This window comes from Scomber scombrus, chromosome 1 (assembly GCF_963691925.1).
Source record: "Scomber scombrus chromosome 1, fScoSco1.1, whole genome shotgun sequence".
NCBI lineage: Eukaryota > Metazoa > Chordata > Actinopteri > Scombriformes > Scombridae > Scomber > Scomber scombrus.
This window is the reverse complement of record NC_084970.1, coordinates 14994747-15019117: the sequence shown is the minus strand read 5'-3', so window position 1 is coordinate 15019117 and position 24371 is coordinate 14994747. Positions and strand designations below refer to the sequence as shown.

The following is a 24371-nucleotide window of genomic DNA, read 5'->3' as shown; positions in this document are numbered from 1 at the left end:
GGTAACTGAAATATATTCCTCTACTCTTCCACCTAGCACCATTTAGCAGCACAGCATCAGGTCTGAATGGTAAAGTGCTTTCACACTGATTATTGCACCACAGCAAACAAAGCAAGCAAGCAACACTGGTGTGGTCATCTTACTAAAGTTAACAGGTTGTAGATGGGAATTGATCCAATGTTCCATGATGTTTTGTCTTTGAATTATAAGCTTTTGAGTTGTGATTGATTGATTGATAGAAGAAAGTGTAAAGGTTATCCTTCTTTAACCACCTCTGGAAAGACACATAGAAATCATAAAATCAACTAATTATTGCAACAAACTTCTGAGTGTGTGTGTGTGTGTGTGTGTGTGTGTGTGTGTGTGTGTGTGTGTGTGTGTGTGTGTGTGTGTGTGTGTGTGTGTAAACTCATATGTGTGTGTAAACTCATACAGTACACTAGGTTGATTTCTTCCTTTTTCCTCCCTCTTCATCATATACCTGTCTATCTCTCTCTCTCTCTGTCTCTCTCTCAATCTCTCTTTCATCTGTCTCGCTGCCCCTCTCGTCACACTCTCTATCTTTCCTGCCCATGACATCATAAGATAGATTTCCCTTTTAAGAGCGTGTGGCTGGCTAAAGCCTACATTAGCTGTGTAAGTGGGCCACCATTTAACATTAAAAGCCTTTAATTTGCTATAAACTCGGGCACACATGCATTAATAGGCGCTGGTGTTGGGTTATTGTTCCTGGGCAGACTGTTTTAAACAGGAGGCCATTAGCACCTCTGTAGTGGGTTAGAACACAGTCAGGAAAGGGTATTAAAACTACTCATATGTTACTCTCATAGACACACACCCACACACACACACACACGCACTTTGACAGATAAAAACATAAATAAACACCTTTCTAGACATACCACCTATGTCAAGAAGAGACAGAAAGAGAGTGAGACAAGAAAAATAGAAGTGAAGAGAGAGAGAGAAGCAGAGACCGAGTGTGATGGAGAGGAAGAATTTTATCATGGCATAAGGTTTCAGTGGGAGAATAAATTTAAACACTTCATCACTTGGAGATATTTACTTAAATGTAAACACCGCCTTGGGATATCAAAAGTAAAATGGTGGGTGTGTGGTTGGTAATCGGTGAATGGGGCATTTGCATCTGTTTGGCTATGGTTGTGTGTGTGTGTGTGCGTGTGTGTGTGTCCTGCGGGGTCAGCCAGAGGGAATAGGTTAATTCTCTCGTCATCTTATACACTTCCTGGGCTGCCGAAGCAAAGTGACAGCTAATCAACATTGTCATAAATAATCAATGGCCACTTTGAGCAGTCTCGCGCACAGACACATGCACACACAGAAAGTCATGTGTGGGGACACACTCACACACGGGGGGCAAAAATACACACAAGTCTGCTTAGATAATGGGGCCGCTGCTCCCTGTGTAATTCTTGGCGCAGGGCTAAATTGGGAAAAGAAGGAGGAAGGGAATGAGGTAAGAGGGGAAGGATGGGAGGGGAGGAGGGAGGGAGAGAGAGGGAGAGGAGAAGAAGTGAATAGGAAGCGAGACAAGTGATGAGAAGCGAAGGATCTGGACGGGAATGCCTTCTGGCAGACTATGTGGAATTAGGGAAAATTAAACGTCACACACACATATAGTCCTATCTTCTTCAGTCGTTCCTTTCTCTTTTTCTTTCACACGCATATAGAGGAGATTGGAGTACTGCAGGTTGTTATCCAAAGAATTCTATTTGGGGTAAAGAGAAATGGTCTCGGGAGAAAGAAAGCAGAGGAGAGAGAGAAGGAGACAGGAGAGAGAGACAGATTGGGGAGGAGAGAGGGTATCATTTTACACCCTATAATTAAAACAGAAAATCCATCTTGGAAAAAAAGACACGGATTAATAAAGGTTAAATGAAAATAAACAGATAAATAAAATCTACGCTCCACTGCTGTCTGTAAGCAAAAAGCCAGATCTGATTTGTGATTTTAATGTGTGTGCGGTAATGTTTGCGTCTGTCATTGGAATGTCAAATATTTGCTCATTAAATGACACAAACAGACATATACAGCGTGCAGTCCTGAGAGAGAGACATGGATGGGATGATAGGAGAGCTTTTAAAACAGGGTGACCCCAATATAAACACACACACACACACACACACACACACACACACACACAAACACATGTACACTCGAACGGGAAAAATGTGGAATTAAAGGGATGATTAATTATGAAGCTACAAGTGAAGTGTGTTTATGCATGTGTGACTTCTACATATGTGCACACACTTGCGCATGTATTCGTTTGTGTGTGTACGTGTCTGAGTGCATGCTCTCTACCTGTGGTTTGGCAGGACTCCAGTATCGGTGTAATTCTGGACACGATGGTCTCCGGTAAAAATAGTGTGACCGTCTCTGTTCAGCCTGTACTGGGAGATGTGTCCATTAGGCTGGGATGGCTGATCCCAATACAGCTCCAGCGCAGATGTGTTTATTATCAGGTGTCTTGGCCTTGACCACACACCTGGGGAAGAAGAGGAGGACGACGTGAGTTTCCACATTTGGTAATTTCGTCCTTTAGCTTTTTGGACACTCTCTTTAAGAGGTGGCTATCGCAGTTAATTCTAACTCGGTAGCTCTTCTTTTTATTTCACTGATGAAAATGATTTTGAATTATAAAGGTACACAAATGGTCTTAGACTCAACTCAACTGTGTGCAGGAGGAGAGTTGAATTAACTTTTAATTGAAAAATTATTATTTTGCTGATAATATAAACGCAAGCTTTTTGCATATATGTTAATAACTACACAAGTAACTGTATTTAAGATGCTATTAAATTATCTGGTGGCATCGTGGTTGACATTAAGACAAGGATAAGGGTGGGGAGGAGTACAGAGGAGGGGCTTAACAAGAAGAAATGGGAGGCTCATATAAAATAAATAAATAAAGAGATAAAACAAACATAAAGAAAGACAATAGATGGAATAGTGAGGAAAGCAGAGGGGAGAGCAAAGGTTCACATTACGGGAAAGAATGAGATATTGAAATGGAAAAGAAATAGCAGAAATATTGGAACATTACACAAAAATAGGGTATATAAATGTGCAATAACTTTAAGAGGGAGGAGGAGGAAGAAAAACTCAGAAAAACCCAAGACAGGAAGAGAGCAGAAGGACATAGTAGATTAGATGGGGAAAGGAAGAGAGGTGGTGGAGAGGAGGAGGAGGGATGAGATAAAGAAATGAAGAGATGAAGAGAGGAGAAATCATCCTAAATTAAGTTCTTTGATAAATAAGAATCCAAGAAGCCAATTTAGCCAGGCAACAAAATAAGGCTTTGTTCAACTGCAGCCAACAGTGAGGGAGAAGAGAGCAAGAGAAAGGTGAGTGAGATACATGTAGTACAGTGAGACCAAAGAAAGACAAGAGAGGGGGAGGATTCAAAAAAGGAGAGCAGTGGGAGGAGGAAAGAGAAGAAACAAGAAGAAATGAGAGAAAAGGAGAAAAAAATCTGAAAGATGAAATTAGAGTAAAGAAGACAGAGACAAAGGTTATAGGTAAACACGAACATATTATTGAATTTTAGTATTTAATGAAATTACAGTATTTAAGATCAAATTAAAACTAGCAAACAAATTAAAAAATAGTATAATATATAAAAATGATATAATCAATTGTATATTAACAACATAATGTGACAGATTTTTCTATTTAAAAAATAATGTTTTTGACCTACAGAATCAGTTTGATCACATCATTTGTTAGAAAACTTCACCACAAAAAATCAAATGCAGAAAGCCTAAAATGTACATTTTAATGGAGCTACGAGGACTCTGCAGGATCTTTGGTATTTCTAAATGTGTGTGTGTGTGTGTGTGTGTGTGTGTGTGTCTGCATGTTTGTATGTGTGTGTGTGTGTATGTGTGTGTACCAGCAGGGATGGCTTCCAGGGTGCGTCCTGAGGAAGGTAAGCTTGCTCCACATCCAATAGCTGTACAGGCCACGAGCAAGAAACTGTAGTCTGTGTACGGCTGCAAACCTGTAGCACACAGACACACAAATGTATGAATATTATTATAGTGAGAGCACAAAGGATGAATCATAGACATATAATCACATATGCACAATAGCATACATACTTCCTATTGCAATTCTTTTTTTATTTTCATTGCAATAAACTATACAGAGTTGGGTTTTTTTAAATTGGGGGGGAAGGATATACAGTATAGGGGGGATGAAGCGAAAGAAAAGACAAAAAGGGAAAAGTAATAGAGAGACAGAAAGAGGGAAGCTTCTCAACCTGTATCACTAACTCCCTTTCTGACCATTTTCTCTCTCTCTATCTGTTTCATTTTCCCTCCCTCTGTACTTTCCACACTCTCTCTACGGATGGATCCATATCTGTCGGTGTTAAATTATGCATGCCATAACTCAATAATGAAACAACGTAAAGATGGGCAGCCGCGGAACTGACATGGGATAGGACGGGTCCAACGCTGTAATGTCATCAGCTTTTGATCTATGATAATTATGATACCTCGGTATGCGTTTAGGCTACAGCGTCCAGACATGATTTATTTATAGGCACCCGCTATGCAGTCTAAAAGAAATCACATACAACTGAGTGGTTCTTTAACTGCAACCACAGGAAATCTACTTTTTAGTGTTATATTGAGGCTTTTGTGGTGAGATCTTAATACCATGAGTTCTTAAAAATGCTATATTTACCTGAACAAAGTCATCCTCAAGTTAAAGCCACTTTCTAGTCATTTAAAACCTTTTATCCTTTAGGTATATTTACTGCCTTGTTCTTGATGTAAGCTGGATGATCAGGATAAATGACTGGATGCAAATCCGTAATGCTGTCAAGGGAGTTGACTGCATGTTTTATGGTCATTCACTTAGCTGACTGCATGCAACAGCTTACAAATCAAATTCAAGGGAAAATGAATGAACTAAAACAACTTTACTTCAAAGGATGACTCCAACAATAAGCTTTGGCATTGCAATGATAGTGTTTTGAATACTTTATCTGCACTATTTTGGGGGAAGCAATACATGTTTTAGACCATTAAAGATTTCTGTTTAGATAAATATGATTGATTTCATTTTAAAAACAAATCAATTAATTTTGCTCATATCTTTTTAGAATATGTTTCAAACCAATATATTTTATTATAAAATACATTTTGAATTTCAATAAAAAGCAAATACATTGTATAGTAAGCTGCATATATATATATGAAAGTGATATTTCTTGTTAGGTCCAAAATTTTGTTCAGTATCTAAGGCCAAACAGACAGGGGATGGATAAACTACCACATGTGGGATAGAATTTAATGTCACTAATTTTACTAATAAATTATATAAAAATGTACCACCATGCCTTCTATTTAATGAAAAATACAAAAAAGTTATAGTTAATAAAGATATATAAAATAAAAATAAAAACATGTTTACGATATAATTTAGCTAATTATCAAAAGTATCTTTTGTTGTTTCCCACTGTGTATATTTGGAGGCTAAGAGACAGAGAAGGACACCCTGGTGGGCGTCTCGGCTGCTATATGTATGTCGGCACCCAGCCTGTGTTGACTACATACTACACACACACACACACACACACACACACACACACACACACACACACACACACACACACACACACACACACACACACACACACACAATGTAGAGCGTACTGCTTCACCACGGTTTCCTCACGTCTCTTTCTCCTGCTTAGCCTGCTTAACATGCCTCGCAGCCGGCCACGCTTAACCCAACCTCTGATCAATGGGTGTGTGTGTGTGTGTGTGTGTGTTTGCATGTGTGCAAATGTTCTCACAATGTTGCCCTGTGTTTGGGTTAAATAAAGGAAATCTGCCAGCCATACGAAAGTACTCGGGTTGAAGCGTAAGGCTCTGTTACACTATTTAACTGTGCAACTAAGCGTGTGTATATGCGTGTGTGCACTCTAGCATAGTAAATGTCTACACTGCAAGTGATGTCATTTGTTGCAACGCTGAATAAAGCAGTGAGCCCGTCATTCCACTCTGCTACATAGAGACAGACAGTGTCCCTACAAGAGTCAGAATGTACCTGAAAACTGGACAGAAGAATTAAAATATTTCTAACACTTTATTAGACAATGAAGAAATGTGGAAGTGGCTTCAGAATTACTGAAAATGAGAAAATGTGATAAGAGCTGTGTGCATAAGCAAAACAATCAAAACGCTTTAAACTATTGCCTTTTATTACAGCCTAAAAGAGCAGACTGGCCATTGTTGATTTATCACTTTCACTCACATGAAATGAGCATCCAAAAGTCAGAAACTACAACTACAAGGCCAACAAATTCTATGATCATCTAATTGAACTATCTGCTCTATATAATGTTATTGTAAATATTAAGAAGTACAATTATAGTTCTCATTCAAAACATGTGCATGCACAGATGCATGCAAACACACACACACACACACACACACACACATTCACTTCTGATGTTTCTTCTGATGTTTCCGGTGTGTTTGAAGTTACCTTTAGCACTTGTCCTAAAGAGGGCAGTGTTGGTCTGCTGGAGAAATTACACCTTGTCTACGATGGTGTGATTGTATGTGTATGTGTGTATGTGTGTGTGTGTGTGTGTGTGTGTGTGTGTGTGTGTGTGTGTGTGCGTGTGTGTGTGTGTGCGTGTGCCAGAGAGACACAGTGAGTACATACATGTAAGCGCATGTATGTGTGCGGACACATGCATGCTTATGTGCTTGATTATGGAAAGACAGAGGAAGCTTCAATCATTTTAACAGTGATCACCAGGAAGTGAAAAACGGTTGGAGGGCATTGTGATGTGAGCAGCCAGCGGCTCACTAACACAAAGTGAGACAAGGCTGTAACTGTCATCGCAAGAGCTGGACGCCACGGAGATTGGAGCGTATGTGTGTGTGTAAGACAGAGAGAGAAACTTTGACAGTAAGACACAGTGAAGAGTTGGAGCTTACGTACATATTATAAGTCACACAGATGGAGATTGCGCAGTTGAGAAAAAACAAGAGACATAACTATGAGACTGTATTTGTAGTTGCTTTCTTTCTCTTATTTACGTGTGTGTGTGTGTATGTGTGTGTGTGTGTGTGTGTGTGTGTGTGTGTGTGTGTGTGTGTGTGTGTGTGTGTGTGTGTGTGTGTGTGTGTGCATGAGGGCAGTAAAAATAACAGATTTAAAACGACATTTTATTGACAGGTTGCCATTCCCTGTTTGCATTAGAGAATATGATAGGATGATGGGAACAGGCCACAATGCCAGACCCGTCACCTGATACACCACATAGAGAGAAACAGAGAGAGAGAGGAAAAAAATGGAAAGAGGTGGTTGGAGGGAGGGACGAGAAAGGCTAAACACCAAAAGAGTAATCATAAAGTGAAAGAGAGGATGGAGAGAAAGTGGGAAAGACAGACAGGAGAATAAGACGAGAGAATTATAAGGACTGCTGAGGAAAGAACCTGAAATTGAAAGATAAGGGACAGAGAAGAAGCAGAAAACAGGAGAGACGGTTACAGAGATGCAGAAATGTAAGAGAAACAGAATTCAAATTTGCTTTAATGGCACGAGAAATAGAAAAAAATGGATGTTCCATTAAGAACAAGTAAGAAAATGAAAGAAAAGGGCAGAGGGAGGAAGAGAGAGGTAGTGGGAGAAAGGAGAGAGAGAGCTTTGATAACACCTCTCCTAAATAATTAAGAGTTTGACTTCCTGTCTGTGACTCCCTAAAGTAGAGACTGTCTGGAAAGGAACAGTGAGATCAGGTTCACACACACACACACACACACACACACACACACACACACACACACACACACACACACACACACACACACACACACACACACACACACACACACACACACACACACACACACACACACACACACACACACACACACACACACACACACACAGCAAGAAAACTGATACATGCAGATAAAACGAATTGTACATATGTGTTTCTCTGAAGTCCCTTTTTTGGTTTGAGCATTATCAACATTCCATTTAGCCCAATTTGCTTCATTTGCTCTCATCTTTGTAGTCTTCTTCAAAATACATCTGTGCACATTTTCTTTAGGAGGACAGACAGACATAGGGCCTAAACAGGCCTAAACAGGAATAAGACTTCTAGCAAGCTATTCCACTGAGATGCACCTTTTTACTGAAAGCCAACTTAAACTCGCTCTTTTGTCCCATTCTCAAACACATTTTTTGAAGTTGAGTTGTTGTTAAGCAGCTGGATGAAAGACTCTTCTTCTGCATAAAACTGAAACTTCTGATGGAGGACAGATTTAAGATTGATATGTGAAAAGTAAAAATTCTTGTCTTTCTCCTCTGCCCCTTTTCCCATGTCTACATACTTCGCACCTATACTGCAGCATGGACCAATCACAGCACAGACTATGGGGGGAAAAGCATTAATAAATAAAAGAACATACTCTATTCCCTGCTGTTCTGAATTAATGATGAGCCTACAAAAGACCAATTAAACACATGATTAATGCCATAATCTATATAATTGCAGGAAATAATTCATTGCGAGCTAATGATAGCAATACTTAATATCGATTCACATGGGGTGTCTTTGTACAGTAGTGCTTAATTCTTTCTATGAAATGTCACTTTTACGAACTGCTAAAAATACTATTATTAAAACTCTATTTGTTCCTACAGCAAATCATTGATTAACTGTAAACAGCAAAAGTCACAAATTAGTTTTTATACTTTTATATTTGGAATGGTGAAAGCAGATGCTTGATTTTTATAAAGGCTATGTGATTTTTTACTCTTTTTAAAATATACATTATTTGGGAGTTACTAAGAAATAATGCAGTGCTTATTGAAGCTCAATGTTCCCAGTGCTTTTAAGGCAGATGTCACAACATGCCATTCACAGGTGAGCACTGTTACAGATGCAGAAACCGTTAATTGCGGCTTTGCTTCCCAGATGTTAAACTTGTCTAGATTTAAACCACAAATGTCGTTAATGTCTGAAATAACATGGATTGTAAAAACAATGTATAGAACCCTGTATTTTATATCTATTATTGGAGAGCAACAAGTAGTAATTGAAATTACTATTTTTCTATTTTTGTGTTTTATAATTTATAATGTGTAATAGAGTGAGTGAATTTCCCCTGACTTTTGATAACTTTTCACCTTACAGACTTAAGTTATTTAGGGCTTAAACAAGATTCACCTAATTACAGCATCAGGAGAGATCTTTGGCGCTAAAGATATTTCACGCATCAAATAACTTACAAGAGTGATTCAATCTAAAATCGACATTTTTGTGGCTTAAAAAAAAGCATATTTCTCCTGTTTCTGTGGTTTGAGTGAGTGAGTGTGTGAGCTCTGAGAGAGATGCAGAGAAGATGAATAATGGCGTATTAAACATTAAGCATGAGGGAGTAGCACAGCAATTATTTCTGTTCATAATTCATTGAAAACACTTAGATACATCCATCCATCTTTTCATCTGTCCAACTCCTTCCTCTTTTTCTATTTCAATCTCTTTTAAAAAGTGTCATTCTGTGCGTCTTTCATTCCCACACTTTGTATAATTTTTCTTGACCTTCCTTCTTTATTTGATTTTGCTCTCACATGACTGGATCAGTGTCTCTATTTCATTTTTTATTGGTTTTCTTTTCAAAATTGTAACACAAAACAGTTTAAGCAGCTACCATTCAGTGGCAGTTACTCATTACAATAACACCACATCGGAATGAAGAGGAACGCCCGAGTCAGTGTGTACTTTATGTGTGTGTGTGTGTGTGTGTGTGTGTGTGTGTATGTATACCTAAAAGGGATGATTGTGTAAAAGAAAGACTGAATAAGATAAATAAAATAACACAAAATTTACTTAAATACACAATATTAATCTGTGTCTGTGTTTAAATACAGATAATTATATTTATTTTGTTACTGATAAAAAAGAGAAAGAAAAAGTGCAGATGAGAAAGTAAATAACCACAGCCTATTTTTACTGTTATTAAACATACTGACCATATGCAGCAGGTAATATGCAGGACTGGCATTAAGAAACACTAAAGGCCTTTTTGAATAAATATGTACAGGCTACAAAAAGTTGATCTATTTCTGAGTCTTGTTTCAGTTGATTTTACAAGCCAACGGGATTAGGTTCCATTAACAGACTGAAACCTGTTCTTAAGGCAGAGTTAATGTTGTGACAAAGAGAGCTGCAACATGCAGAAATGAGAGAGCCAGTGAGAGGGAGAGAGACTGCCCCAGTAGTGGTTTTGGCTGAATATGCAGGGTTTTCCAGTGTCTCACTGGGGGACAGGGGAATTTCACACACGCATGCTGGTTGCTTACACTGGCACATGGGGGTGGTACAGTATTACAGCACATTACCATTTTTTGGCATTGTTTGCTTTGCCTCATATCTACACATACAAACACACATGCTCGTGCACACGCACCTCCTGACCATACAAGCCAACCACAGGCACCATGGGAATAGTCTATTGGCTACTGGCAAAGCCGATGTCTGGTCTGATTCCAAGTCAGAGAGGAGAGAACTGTGAAGGGAAAATGCTACTGGATTTCAGCTTCAAAAATGTCATCAATTGGTTCTTACAAATACAAATTTAAGGGGAGGGGGTAATCAAATGAGCTTCGGAAAACTTTAAATCCAAAGTTAGTTTAACCATTTCAATTCCAGATAGACAGTAAGTCTAAGTGTGTCTACTGTGATAATAGTGTATTGGTATTTCTCTGCTGTGTCTCTAATATGTTCAGATTTTATATGGACAATAATGCTGGCATTACAATGCTTCATGCAGGTGTTTGTGTCTGCATGTCTAAGTGTCTGTGTGTGTGTGTGTTGTGACTGATGGCACAGGGCCAGCAACACTGCTCCTCATCAAAGTAGATAACACAGGACCCACAAATCACAAAGCCCTGACACCACCAAGTTTGTGTATAAAGACAAAACTACACTTCTGTTTGTCTGGTTGCGTACCTGCTTTATTTTTAAGTGTTTTTAAAATACTGGGCCTCACACTGCTGTTGTGTGGTTTGAGTGTTTGTGTTTTTGCTTTTCTCATGTGTGTTTGCTAGTACATGAGCCTGATCTTGTGTGCACCTCTACTGTGCGTGTGTCTGTGTGTCTGTGTGTCTGTGTGTGTGTGTGTGTGTGTGTGTGTGTGTGTGTGTGTGTGTGTGTGTGTGTGTGTGTGTGTGTGTGTGTGTGAACATGTGAGCATGTTTGTGTGTGTTTGTGTCTGTGCAAGGGGCTGGGCCAAAGAGAGAGTAGCGGGAATCAGGTGTAAATTCAGTCATTAGATGGTTTCCAGAAACCAGCATACATAAATAAATGCATGACAAAGGGAAAGACAGAAGGGGGGGTGGACAGGTAAGCAGAGGGGAAGAGGAAGAGGATGAGAGAAGAGAGGGTTCGGAGATGACAAAGGAAAAGGAGAAGGGAGAAGGTAAAAATATATGAAGTGTGAGGTGAGGGACAGAAGTGAGCATTGCAGGAACAAGAGGAAAGGGGAGAGAAGAAAGGAGGAGATAAAAGAGAAAGAAATGGACGATCAGGAGAGGAGGGAAAGGAGGAAAAGGAAAAACTGTATAACTCAAGAGAGGAGGAATAGAGCAGGTTGATAATTGAGAGGAGGGAAATGTTACAAATGACAGAAGGGCAGCAGGAAAGTAAAAAAAAAGAAAGAAAACAACACAAAGAACCGGTTAGAGAGAAAGAAGAGAGAGGGGATGTAACTGAGAAGGAGAAATAAGTGCTAGAAGAGAAAGGGAATTTAGATGGTTACATAAGGAGGAAAGACAAGCACAGGAGCAAGAGACAGAAGAGAGGGGTGAAGTCCAAAATGAAAGAAAGAGTTGAGTACAGGAAAAGTGAGGCAGATGATACGTAAGGAGATATGTATCTTACCAGTCACAGTATAATTTCTGGGTCCCTTCGTGTGTGTAAATATGGTTCCATGACCGGTCTGGTTCAGGTAGTACCACTGCACTCTTCCATTGGGACGTGTTGGTTCGGACCAGCTCACATGAAGAGAAGATTGGCTCAAAGCTGTTACTACTGGAGGCTGCACCCCCTCTGGGACTCCCTGGACTGTCCCTGCCACCACCTAAACATACACGGACGCACACACACACACACGCACACACACACACACACACACACACACACACACACACACACACACACACACACACACACACACGCACACACACACACACACACACACACACACACACACACACACACACACACACAGAGGCACAGAAACATACATCCAGATGCAAAAAGATAACATTTCTTATTTATGCAAGTAATTAACATAATCAAAACCTGATAAAAACATGCATTTAAATTCAGGGCCTCACTGTCTAAGATAATAAAAACCTGGTTGACAACAGAGGAAGACATTTCCTAGTGACTTAATTTTCCACAAAAAATAAAACAGAAAGAGGGACTCGTGGAGTAGTGCTTATATGTTTTGGTTATTTTCATTATTGTTTTATTTATTTTTCATTACACTGTGCCGGCAAATAGGACTAAAACTGGAAACAAACTCAACCAAAAGACAAAATATTAATTAATTAATTATTATTAATAATAAAATTGTATCTGTCCAACAAAGTGAATTAACCCCAGTATCACCATTTTTTTAACACAATGCATGTTAGGGCTCGGCAATATATCGATATTATGTTGATATCCTGATATGAAACTATATATCTTAATATTGTGATACAGCATAAGTGTTGTCTTTTCTTGGTTTTAAAGGCTGCATTACTGTAAAATGATGAACTTAAAAGACTGTTCTACTTTTGCTTTTACCCACTTTGTCATATCCAAATGACTGTTGATTATTTATCAAAATTTCATTGTGTATTTCATTAAAATTTCATATTTTTTGAAAGCACCAATAGTCATCCCTATTGCTGTGAAACGGATATCGAGATATTTGGTCAAATAAATTGTGATATTTTATTGTATCTATATTGCCCAGCCCTAATGCATGTACTGCAAAATATGAAAGATGTCTGTAACTTACAGGTGTTTCATACAACACTACTTTCTATTGAATAAATAAATGTGAATTCTAGGTGAATGCAGGGACCAGAAAATGTTTCTAATGATTTCAAGTATAACTGTATTTACTAACAAAGTGGGAACACTTGAGGTTTATTGTATGTTGTTTTAATTTTTCGGGAGCATCACTCCAGTGTAACACCCCTGTAACATATACGCCTGAACTGACCTACTCCACCACTTAAGCATTTTTGCATGACAAAGAATTCAACTGAAAGCTATTTCAGCAACACAACTTGCAATTACAACTTTAATTATCATGTAATCTTCTGTATGTGGGGGTCCCAGTTCCAATAGATTTCAAAACCACTGTTGAAAAAAAAAAAAAAGAAGCAATCCCACAACAGGCCAGGTTCAGCTCACGTGAAACAAATGCCTGCTTTTTAGTGCAGTGTTGTGAGTGACCATGTTATTGTATATTCTTAGTGTAGTGTCTGTGGGCTCCTGTGAATGCTGGGTGAATGTGAGACCACAGAATCACTGGGCAATCTGCTGCTAATGGCAACAGGGATATCCTGCCTTAATAGACTGTCACTAGCACTTCCCCCACCTGTCCCACACAGTGCTATGCAATTAGAACACTGCTACTACAACTAAAGAGACACGCGCACAAGCATACACGTACAAACACACAGGTACATGCAAGTATACACACGCAAATACAAAGAGGAGGAAGAGAGGAAACAGCAAAGGAAGCAGAGAAGAAGAAGGAGAAGAGAGGGAAGTTGTGGGGGGAATTCGATAAATCAGTGAGTGCTTCAGTGTGTTGTCAGCTTAGGTATCTGTAAAGATTTTACTCAAATGTAGAGAAAATAAAACACCATATAACCATCTAATGTATGCCTAAATCAGAGTGCAAAATTAACTTATTCTGTCCACCGGCCAAATGGCTGGTGAATATTAAAATTTTACAAACCAATCAATAGATTACCAGTGTTTTTTTGGCTGAGCGAGTGAAGCAAATCACAAGCCACTTGTATATTTTACCTGTGTTTGGCTACTGGCTGGTGCTAATTAGTGACTAGTGCTCTCACTTTACTTTGCTGCTACTTTATAGTGGTGGGCAATAGAAATCAGACTTGTATACTTTAGGAGAGTTGAGCAGTACATAAATACTAAGATAATGTGTATCTTCTTGTTCAGCAGAGTACAGTGAATATACAGTATAACATGTAAACATGACATGCACAGAAACACATATTGTAGATATGTATATTTCACTCACACGTATGACATGACATGTAGAGAAGACAGTAGGAGGAATGTTGTTGTAGGAGAGAAATTGGCGTTCGGACAGTGAAGAGGAGTGAGGATGAGAGAGGTTAGAGAGAGGGAGAAGAGAAAGGAAAGAGGACACAACAGTTGGGAGAAACTGGAGAGTGTGGGGTTACGATCAGGGGAATGACAGGATACAAATAGCAGAGAGAACAGGACAAAAGGATTTGAAGACAAAGGAGGACCAATCGCTCTTCCTACCTCTCTAAGTGACCAACTGTATTAGATCAGCACCTTCTGTTGTCACAGCAGGTGTGCATTTGTGTGTGTATGTGTTTGTTTGTCTGTGCCTGTGTTTGTGTATGTGGAGGGGTGGGGGGTGATGCCAGGTAATTGCAGTGGTGTATTAGGTTAGTCCAAGTTATCCCATAATTGGGACTGTTTGGCCAATTTTCACTGGTGTACAAACTAATCCAACTCACTCCCTTTCCACCTTCTGCTGAGAGTGGGTGCACTTGTTTGTGTGAACATATGTATGTGAGTGTGAGACAGGGAGGGAGACAGAGAGAACATGGAAGACAGAGATTGAGTTTGTGGTGTAAGTGTGTATGACTTTAGGAGGGTATGTGCATGTGTACAGAGTTGGTAAATGGGGAAAGTTTACAGGCATGAGGATCTAGAGGTCTGCCTCCATGTAGAGACATGTTAGCTATGACAGGTCTAGTTGGTGCAATATCATGTTGAATTTATTGCATCAGATGTATGCAAAATGTTAATTTAACTGCACATGTAGGGTGTTTATAGCGACAATAAAAGAGAGAGAGAGACTACATGACAAATTTGGCTGCTGTACAAAAGAAACAGACAGGCACAACAACAAAACAGACTCAATATAAATGAATGTCAGAGCTTTACAGTGTCAGTCTACCTGCTCTCTACCAATGCAACTATTAAGTAATGAATTTGTTATTACAACTGTCTCACCGTGTCTTCTAACATTTTACAGTGTGACTGTAGTACAAACGAGTACAAAACAAACTCAGACAGACAACAGGAACAAATTACTGAATTACTTTGATAACCTTACCAATTATTGCTGAACACACTGTGAATCAACAGCCAATTCTGCTCTAAACAGCTTTTAGCTGCAGCTTTAAGCCGATTTCAGTTCATTGCTTTGGTTCATAATATGATGCTTCCATCAAATGAGCTCAGGCAAGCAGGCAGTGTATACACTGGCCAGCATAAACTGGCAGAAAGTAAAAGAAAAAGAATGAATGATGAAGAGAGTCAATCGTTTTGCAGGCTAAAGAAGCACACATTCAGATCTAACCCTACAACAAAGTTTGAGTCAATACTGGCTTTTTTTGTCCAGTATGGCCAAGATACATGATTACAGTGAAAGGATAATGCTGATTACTCAACTGCTGTGTTTGTACTGTTTTTCTAAGTTAAACAGTTGTTTACTAGCACATACATATGTTATTGTTGGGCTGTGCTGCTGAAGGTTTTTTGGAGTCTTTTTGCCTTCTAGTGGTCGCAATTATGTTGTAGCTTTAAAGTAAATGTCATTACAGGTCACTGCAGCACTGGATTTCACTCAGGTTCACTCATTTTACCTGGGCTCCACTCTTTATGTGGGTCTGGCTGCTCTGGCCCTAAGAAAGTTACAACAAGGTGAAGACCATGAACATAGAATAGTGCCTATTTACAAGTAGCAGCCTAATCATGAGCATGCCCACTGATATGTATTGACTTATTTTAGGGTTTAGGAACCAACCAATGTCAAAAGGAAATACAACTCCTTCCTTTATCTCTGTCCTACATCCATCCATTTCTATTTCATTTGTCATCATTCTTCCCAGCATTCATTTATTGTATACATTAATCCATCCATCATCCATTTATCTACACCTCACAACAAGTTCAACCAACTGTACCTCCATCCCTCCCTCTCTCGTCCATTCAGCCCTCCCGCTGACGCATCTACAGGCTTCCTCTTTATGTAAGAATGTGCAAAATAATGAGATGTTAAATTAGCTTTAAAAGAGAGAGAGACAGTTTTCAACGGGAGCTTTCATCATCTCTAAGCCGGAGAAATTAATTGTTGTGGTGATATCAGCTCAGCTACAGCCAAGAGAGATAGTGAGGAGGGGGAGTTCTATGTGAAGCTATTATGGATGCTATCACAAACATCAGGTAGGCTCAGCAAATCCGGAGCCTCACATACAGAGGGAGAGTGGAAACAAGGCTAAATAACAACTTGTTCCGACATGGGAATAGTACAGAGTTCACACAGTGTGAAAATATCACACACTGTAATTTCCTAACAACAAAGGTCAGAAACAGATTTATAATTTGTAAAATATACAGAACAACTGAACAGCTGTATTCTGCTGTAAAAATCAGCTCCTGAAGAGGCTTTAATAAGAAGGTAAAAGAACATTTAGCTCAAAGGCCAGTAGCCAAACAATGGATCAGAAGAGCGGCCAACTGCAGATGGCCAATTCTAAGATTGCTTTTTGTAAATGCACCCAATATGAAATAGGGGATTTCATGAACAGAACAGAACAGAACAGAACAGAACAGGAGAAGTGATCTTTGCACACTTGTACTCTGACAGGCGTGAGAATAAAAGATGAGTTCAAATAACAAAAGCAGCTCCTGCACACTGTCCACTATAATGGTAAATGATTGACAAGACACTGACAGCAACATTAATTAACAAGTAACAGTACAACAACATATGTATGTTCTCCTTTTATCAGATGATGCAAATACTAATTAAAAGAGGCGGTCATGCTCTCTCTGATTTCTCTGTCTTGTTCACACACGCATGCACACACTAACACACACTTTTTTCCCCACACCTTTCTTTCTCTTTAAGTATTCAGGCTAAATTAAAGGAGTGAACTAAACTACAGAGTAAAGTGGTGCTTAGTTCAGTGAAGCTCAGTCCATCTTTCGAGAAGCCATTAGATAATCATACAGGGGAATAATGTCTTTATGAAATGGGGTGCTACAACTGAATACAGTTTTGCTGTGTGTCTGTATGTGTCTGTCTGTGTGAATGTGTGCAGGAAAGAGAGGGAGAAAAAGAAAGAAAAAGAGAGGAAGCTCTACATGGAGGGCTGATAATGCAGAGCCTAAACTAAAACAGTAATAGCTGGAATAAAAGGAAAATCCCATTTCACCTACAGGTGCAATCACTTATATATTTTTTTTCTTTTTGTACAAAACAACTACAAAATGTTAATTATAAAGTGTCACTCATCGATGCCAGCAATTATTGTTTTTCTCAATGGCTGCTGCCATTTTAATGCTTTTTGATTTTGAGACAAGTCCAGCCTTCGTATTTGCTTTGAATGCTCTAAAATTGTCATAACTGGCCAAGCATAATGTAACTAACCAGCTAATGTGATGCAATACAGAAATGTTAGTGTGATACAGAAAAAGGTACAGTTTGTTAGCACTGACACAAATAGTCTTACCTGAGCGCTATCAGTGCAACCAGCCCGGTTACAGACCTGCAGCTGATAACTGTATTCCTGGAAAGGCCTGATCCCGCCCACATCTGTGAAACTGTTCTCATCACCACGGTAACGCTCTTGTCCATCACGCAGTATAACATAGTGGGTTATGTCCCCTGGTGAAAATGAAAAGCATCATTAATCGTAACATTAATCGTGCACACTTCTCTACTGAAGTTACTGAACTGAACTACATCTATAGACAAGGGGATGATATTTTTTTTAGCACATCCAAAAAGTAGTGATGAATACATGCACAAAAACGTATACATACCATTAGGCCTGGCAGGTGCTTGCCATTGCAATTGGATGATGTCATCTCCTTCACTTAGCCGACTCCAGCGGGGCGGTGCCACTCCCCATGGTTTGTCTTCACTGGTGGTCACTGTTGTAACATCACTGGAGCCTCGTCCAAAGCTGTTCCAGCCCCTCACTCTATACTCATAGGTGGTGAAGGGCTCCAGGTATGAGTCTATTAGAGAGGAAAGAATGAATAAGGGAAGAACAATTTTGTAAATTCATAGGTCAATGAATAAATCATTTACCTATACTGAACACTTATAAGCACGTAGTATAAGCTTTAATTCCACTATGCAAACAACTCAATTTGTAAATTTGCTGTGAGTTCTTTCTGGAAGAGATAACATTCTATTAAAATGACTTATTGTGGGGACAAATCTGGATTTAATGGAAAAGTCTAACTGATCTGATCAAATAATCAGTGCAGTATCAAAAATAATTCACATTACAACATGGACTCTTCGGTGTATTGTTTTAATGTATTTGAGTGTGTGTAATGGCACTAGCACAATGTGGAGAATGGATTACATTTTTGCAAGGGCAATCTTTACAAATTATTTATAAAATAGAAATATATATTTGAAATAAAATTATTCTTGTCTGAAAATATGCTGTGTTCCTCATCAGCAAGATTAAAAAACAAAACAAATACCTTAATAAAAATGGTGTTCATCAAAATAATTCAGAGAAATTTGTATCCTAAAATCCTTAGGACATTTGTGCCCTTCAGTAAAATCTGTGCAGTATATACAGTACCATTCATGAAACATATGGTAGACATGTTCATCCAAAGAATTTGTGGTCACAGTAACAACAGTTTTAAAAATGTGTGTATGGGGAGTTGTCTTGCCAATTTAAGTAGACGTTATATGAACATATACCAAATATATGCACTATCACCGGTGCTTAGTTGTAAATGTCAGTTGGTGACTGAGGCATTCTGGGAAACAGGTTGTTACAGCCCTTCTGGTGAGGTACACATACAAGAGCATATATACATACAGATGCACTTGCACACAATCACACACACACACACACACACACATACACATACACACACACACACACACACACACACACACACACACACACACACACACACACACACACACACACACACACACACACACACACACATGTGCATTATTTTTAAGAGTGCTAAGGGACTGCTGCTGTAAATGAGACCATGTTTTAACCGCCAATCTGGGACTCTTGTCTTTACTACTGTGAAAACTAAAGCTGCAAAATACACACAATGACACCAACATGTAAATGAATCACTGGACGTGTGAGGATGCTTATACAAATCAGATCAAGTGTTTTATTAAAAACTGATTCCAACAAGTATTAAAAATATAAGTTGTGTGTGGGTAATATATATTTGCAGCACATGTGGACCTACCTGTGTGTGATCTTTTCAGGGTTTTTTTACCTAGGGAAGTATAGCATGATACCCTGTCTGTGTGAGTATGTGTGTGTATGTGTGCACGAGAAACATCTGGTGTATGGTGGGTGGCGACAGCTTTATGTGCCTCTGCCCAGATGGTGTCACAGCATTGCCTAGAAACTCTTATCCTAACCGCCCCATGCTACACACACACACACACACACACACACACACACACACACACACACATATACAAAATAACAGAAACGCATACAGAAAACCACATTCTACGAACAACCACACTTAAACAGCAACTAACTGGGATACCAACACACAATAAACACATGTAATTATGGGTGCACAACCACCCATACACACACATAGCACCCACAACCACAATTAGTCTTGATTAAATAAACTACCCAGATAAATAATGTGCGGACAGACTGAAAATCCTGACACACACGCCCACAAACACCAGCACACACATACACTCCAACTCCCATTGGGCTGATAAATAGTAGAGAATGTTCAAATGGCATTTAAACGCCCATCTCTAAGTTTTAATGACACACCAGTGTACAGCTCAGAGAGAGTTACCACGTTACAGCTATTAATGTACACTGCAACAGCTGTCTTGGTGTGTGTGTGTGTGTGTGTGTGTGTGTGTGTGTGTGTGTGTGTGTGTGTGTTGAGTGTGTGGAAGGGCATCTGTCTCTAAAGCTCGTTGATTGCAGCAGCTGAAACATTTAGAGTAAATGCAGAATCGGTTTCTGCAGGCTCACATTTTCTACGAGGAGTGTGTTTCACAGATGGCTATATGCTGTATTAGTTATTCCTCATAGCGAGCCCTATTTTACAGCAAAGTCATAGGTTACAAGCAGAGATGCAAATACATTATGAATGGTCAAATGTTTAAAACTAAAATATGTAAAGGCATACACAGGCATGCTGACACCAGATAAAGGTTTAGATTAAAGTAAGCTCTAAAATTGCACAAAGGCAATGCTGCTGACACTGGATGGTCTGAGGAAACTACTTATGTGATGTAACTTATGTAACTTGAGTTGAAATTTACAAATTTAAAAAAGAAAAGCCACCATACTTCCTCTCTGAATTAAGTGGTTGAAAGAATCAGGTGTTTAATCTGCCTAGCTGCTCCGATCACTAACTGACACGCAAGCAGCTAAAACTTTAGTTTCCAAATATTAACAAGCCTTCATGTTTGAGGCAGAGTATAGTGAGGATCAGTGATGAGAAAATAAGGCTGAAAAACATGCTTGATCAGCAGATGACCGTGGTTGAAGAAGTTTAAGAGGCACAACAAATTTATTTTGAAGATAGATGGTAAAACAGACAAATTTGATGAAAGAGATGGCAAAATAATTGTGTCAACTGCATAAAAAAGAATATAAAAATGCAAAAATCAGATACTTACCCCTGAACAGTATTAGTACTAAATTATTCTAAACTATGGCCTGTTATTTCACTGAGCACACATACCCACTTACATGTATTCACACACAGATACAATGATTACCTGTATAGCTGTATCTGTTGGCATCTCTGCTGTACACGACCTCCTCATGAGACGGACACAGGCTTCCCTTATGTCCCTGGCTGCCAGTGTATGTATAACTGTCAGTGTTTTCCATTTTGTATGTGTTATCACTTCTGTTTGTATGTATATACAGGCCTGCGGTGACAGTTTCATGTGTGGTGTTGATGGAAGGTGAGTATGTTGAGGGCGTGTTGGGATGTGTGTCTGCAGACAGGACCCATGTGCAGGCGGTCGTAGATGGATCGAGGTCACAGGAGCCACAGTAAGCTGTAGAGGCTGCAGCTACAGGACACACAGCGCCCCGCATACACCGGTGCTGGACAGAGGAAGGAGGAACAGACAGGCAGAGATGGAAAAAACAGAAAGAGAGAGAGAATGGATGGGGAGGGAAGATGGAGGAGTCAAACAGTGTGAGGGCAATCAAGAGCAAAGTCAGGGGAGAGGGAGACAAGAAGGGAGAAAAGGGAACTATGAGGTTCAAAGTCTTTATATTCAGTAAAACATATAAATGATTGCACTGCACAATAACAGACTGACACGGAGTTTATCTTATATGCTGTAAGCAAAAATTAAAATGAAGTCTAAAGTGTCTATAACACACATACATGCAGGATGTGTGTGTTTGTGTGGTATTCATGGTCCTTAATGACATCATTAGAGCTAATGAGAGTTCCTACCCTTTGTCCCTGTGTGTGTGTGTCTTTGTGTGTGTATGTGTGCATGTCTCATGCTGACTTAGGAACACACAAACACCACAACATGGCCCAATCCCCAACTCCTGATGTGACAATGTGTGTGAGTTTGAGAGAGAGACAGAGAGATTCTATCAAACCCCTAATCTCTCTTGCATGCAACTGCTATTTCAGTCAATGTCCACTGGACACGTAAACTACCCATATCACCTGGGCTGTTCTTTTGGCTCTGCATGTGTCATCCAGGGACCAACTAGCGCCTCTGAAGGGTTGTGCTTAAATACTATACTAGTAATACTACTGACAACATAAAATTCATATTTAATGATGCATTTACATTTTTGTAATGACTTTGTATATGTAGCAAATCTAGCTTTTCTTGTTTAATTATTAGTCACTACTAGTCCAGTCTGTGAAGAACTGCAAGATACTATAGTTTTTCTTTCCCCAATATGCACTCTTCAGGAAATACAGATACCAAATTGAAAAAAAACCCACAGTTGCTGTGGTGTAAGTAAAAGAGTAACATACAGCGACAAAGTATCTATCATCACATTCATCGGATGAGCTGCAAATGTTAAATGTAAATTACTAATTTCAGCCTGATGAATGCCACTTGCTCATAAGATTTGATCATTTGATTTGATCGTTCTGCTTAAAGCGTGTTGAGCTTAAAGTCCTGTTGTTGGAAATCAGCAGACAAGTAGAAAAGATTATTAGTACAGCTGTCAATGATGTGTCATCAGGGCAGTGCTGTGTTGTTAAAGAAATGAAGATGGAATACACAATCAGGCATGAAGTTGGATGTTAAAAAAATCTAAATGGTCCATGACCATACAGGAGGCAATCGTGACGCAGAGATATTAGATGAGGGAATACTAAAGCCTACAGTAGGTGATGTTGCAATGTCAGGTGCAAACGAGAACGCTGAACAGCAACCTCTAACTACAAGAAAAATGAGTAAATGCCATAAATTCTCATAAATCCCTCATACATGCCATTTAAGAACAGATCTGCTTGTACAAGTTGTTCTTGCATGAGGCAGACGGATTCACATGCAAACGTACCTCTATTAACAGGCCGGGTGTGGGCCGGTTAGCACACATGTGTCGTTGAGGGTCATAGCCAATCCCATTGCAGCATTCTTCTTCCTGACGTATAACCTTTGACCCACAGCACTGCAGTGTGACTGTGGCATTGCCAGCAGGGTGCATTGTGGGAAATCCGTCACTGCCCACACAGCAAAGAGAGGTTGAAGAGTTTATGTACTCAGGACCACAGCAGATAAAACCTAAAGACAGGAAAATATGCAATTCATTATTATTGACTGTGTAGCTTCACTTTTTTATGACACTGGTTAAAACTTCAATACGTTACACAGGTGAAGGAAATACATTTTTATGAGCCACCTTTAAAAAATGACATTCACATACATAAAATGACACATATGTGTTTAAGCCCCAAATGATTCAGTTTCAACTTCTTGAAATTTAATTTTCCTGCAAATTTCGAGAACCATATTAGGATTGTCGAACAAAAGTAGCATTTTCAACAAAGCAGGATTACAGTGATACCACATCATCTGCAGTATAAATACCTCTGGTCCTCCCAGAGCATTGAATGTTCACTAATATAAGCTCCTGCTGAGCTGCTGGTGTCAGCTCCTCCTGTGCTCCTGTCCTCACCTCTTTTCTGTCTTTTCTCCTTTCTCCTGTCTCCTCCTTCCATAGTGAACTCTTTCTCTATGGAAGGGTCCCCCCCCCCCCCCGATGTCTTACATTTTAATCATAATATCTGAGCAATGGTGGACTATATTGTCTTGCTTCTACACCTCCCAACTCCGCTGCCTCCTGTCTTTAATCTCTGTAACAGTATTTAGGCTGCTCTGAATATAAGTTATTTCCTCTCATATACCTCTCCTTCTCCTACTGATCTACTCTCCTGCATGCCTCTTCTCCTCTATGCCGTCTGAGGAGTGCAGGGGGAGAGGATGTGCGTTTCTCTGAGAGCTGCCATCTCTGGCAGTCATAGGTGATGCCTGTCTGCCACCACTTCACCTTCAGCAGCAAGGTGACATTTAAAATACATGCTATAACTCCATTTCCCTGTAAATGTTTTGCAGCTGAATATCAAATTTCAAATTAATTTCACTCCATTTGAAATTCAAATGAATTACTGACAAAATCACGAAAATTGTAGTGTAACAAACACACTACACTACACAACAGTAACATTTACAGGTCCAGAACTTCATTAAGTTATTTATTTTACTGTTAAAAATATTAACACAATTGTGACAGTATGTGTTTTAGATAAAGGTGATCAACACAGCTTAGGGGGGGGGGGGGGGGGGGGGGGGGGGGGGTTGGCCTTGCAATGGATTAGGTCTATAATATTTTCCTGCTATAATACTGAGTCAGCAAAGTAACCCCCTGCTGTGAGGATGCATAGGAAATACAAATGAGTATGGCATGGCACGGAATGGCATGGGTAAAATATTATATCTGTGCTGATGGAAAAAGGACAAATTGTATTTTAATGAGAGTCCAACAGTAAAAGCTTCTCATTTTAA

General features: G+C 39.4%; 1 protein-coding gene across 1 annotated transcript in view; it reads right to left on the bottom strand.

The window, feature by feature from the left end:
* Window positions 1–24371, bottom strand: part of ush2a (Usher syndrome 2A (autosomal recessive, mild)) — a 231796-nt gene that overhangs the window by 36971 nt on the left and 170454 nt on the right. Inside the window, 7 exon segments of the mRNA XM_062427527.1 lie at window positions 2326–2509; window positions 3917–4024; window positions 11945–12143; window positions 17821–17975; window positions 18134–18331; window positions 21087–21423; window positions 22867–23090. Of these exon segments, the coding sequence (XP_062283511.1) occupies window positions 2326–2509; window positions 3917–4024; window positions 11945–12143; window positions 17821–17975; window positions 18134–18331; window positions 21087–21423; window positions 22867–23090 (1405 nt within the window).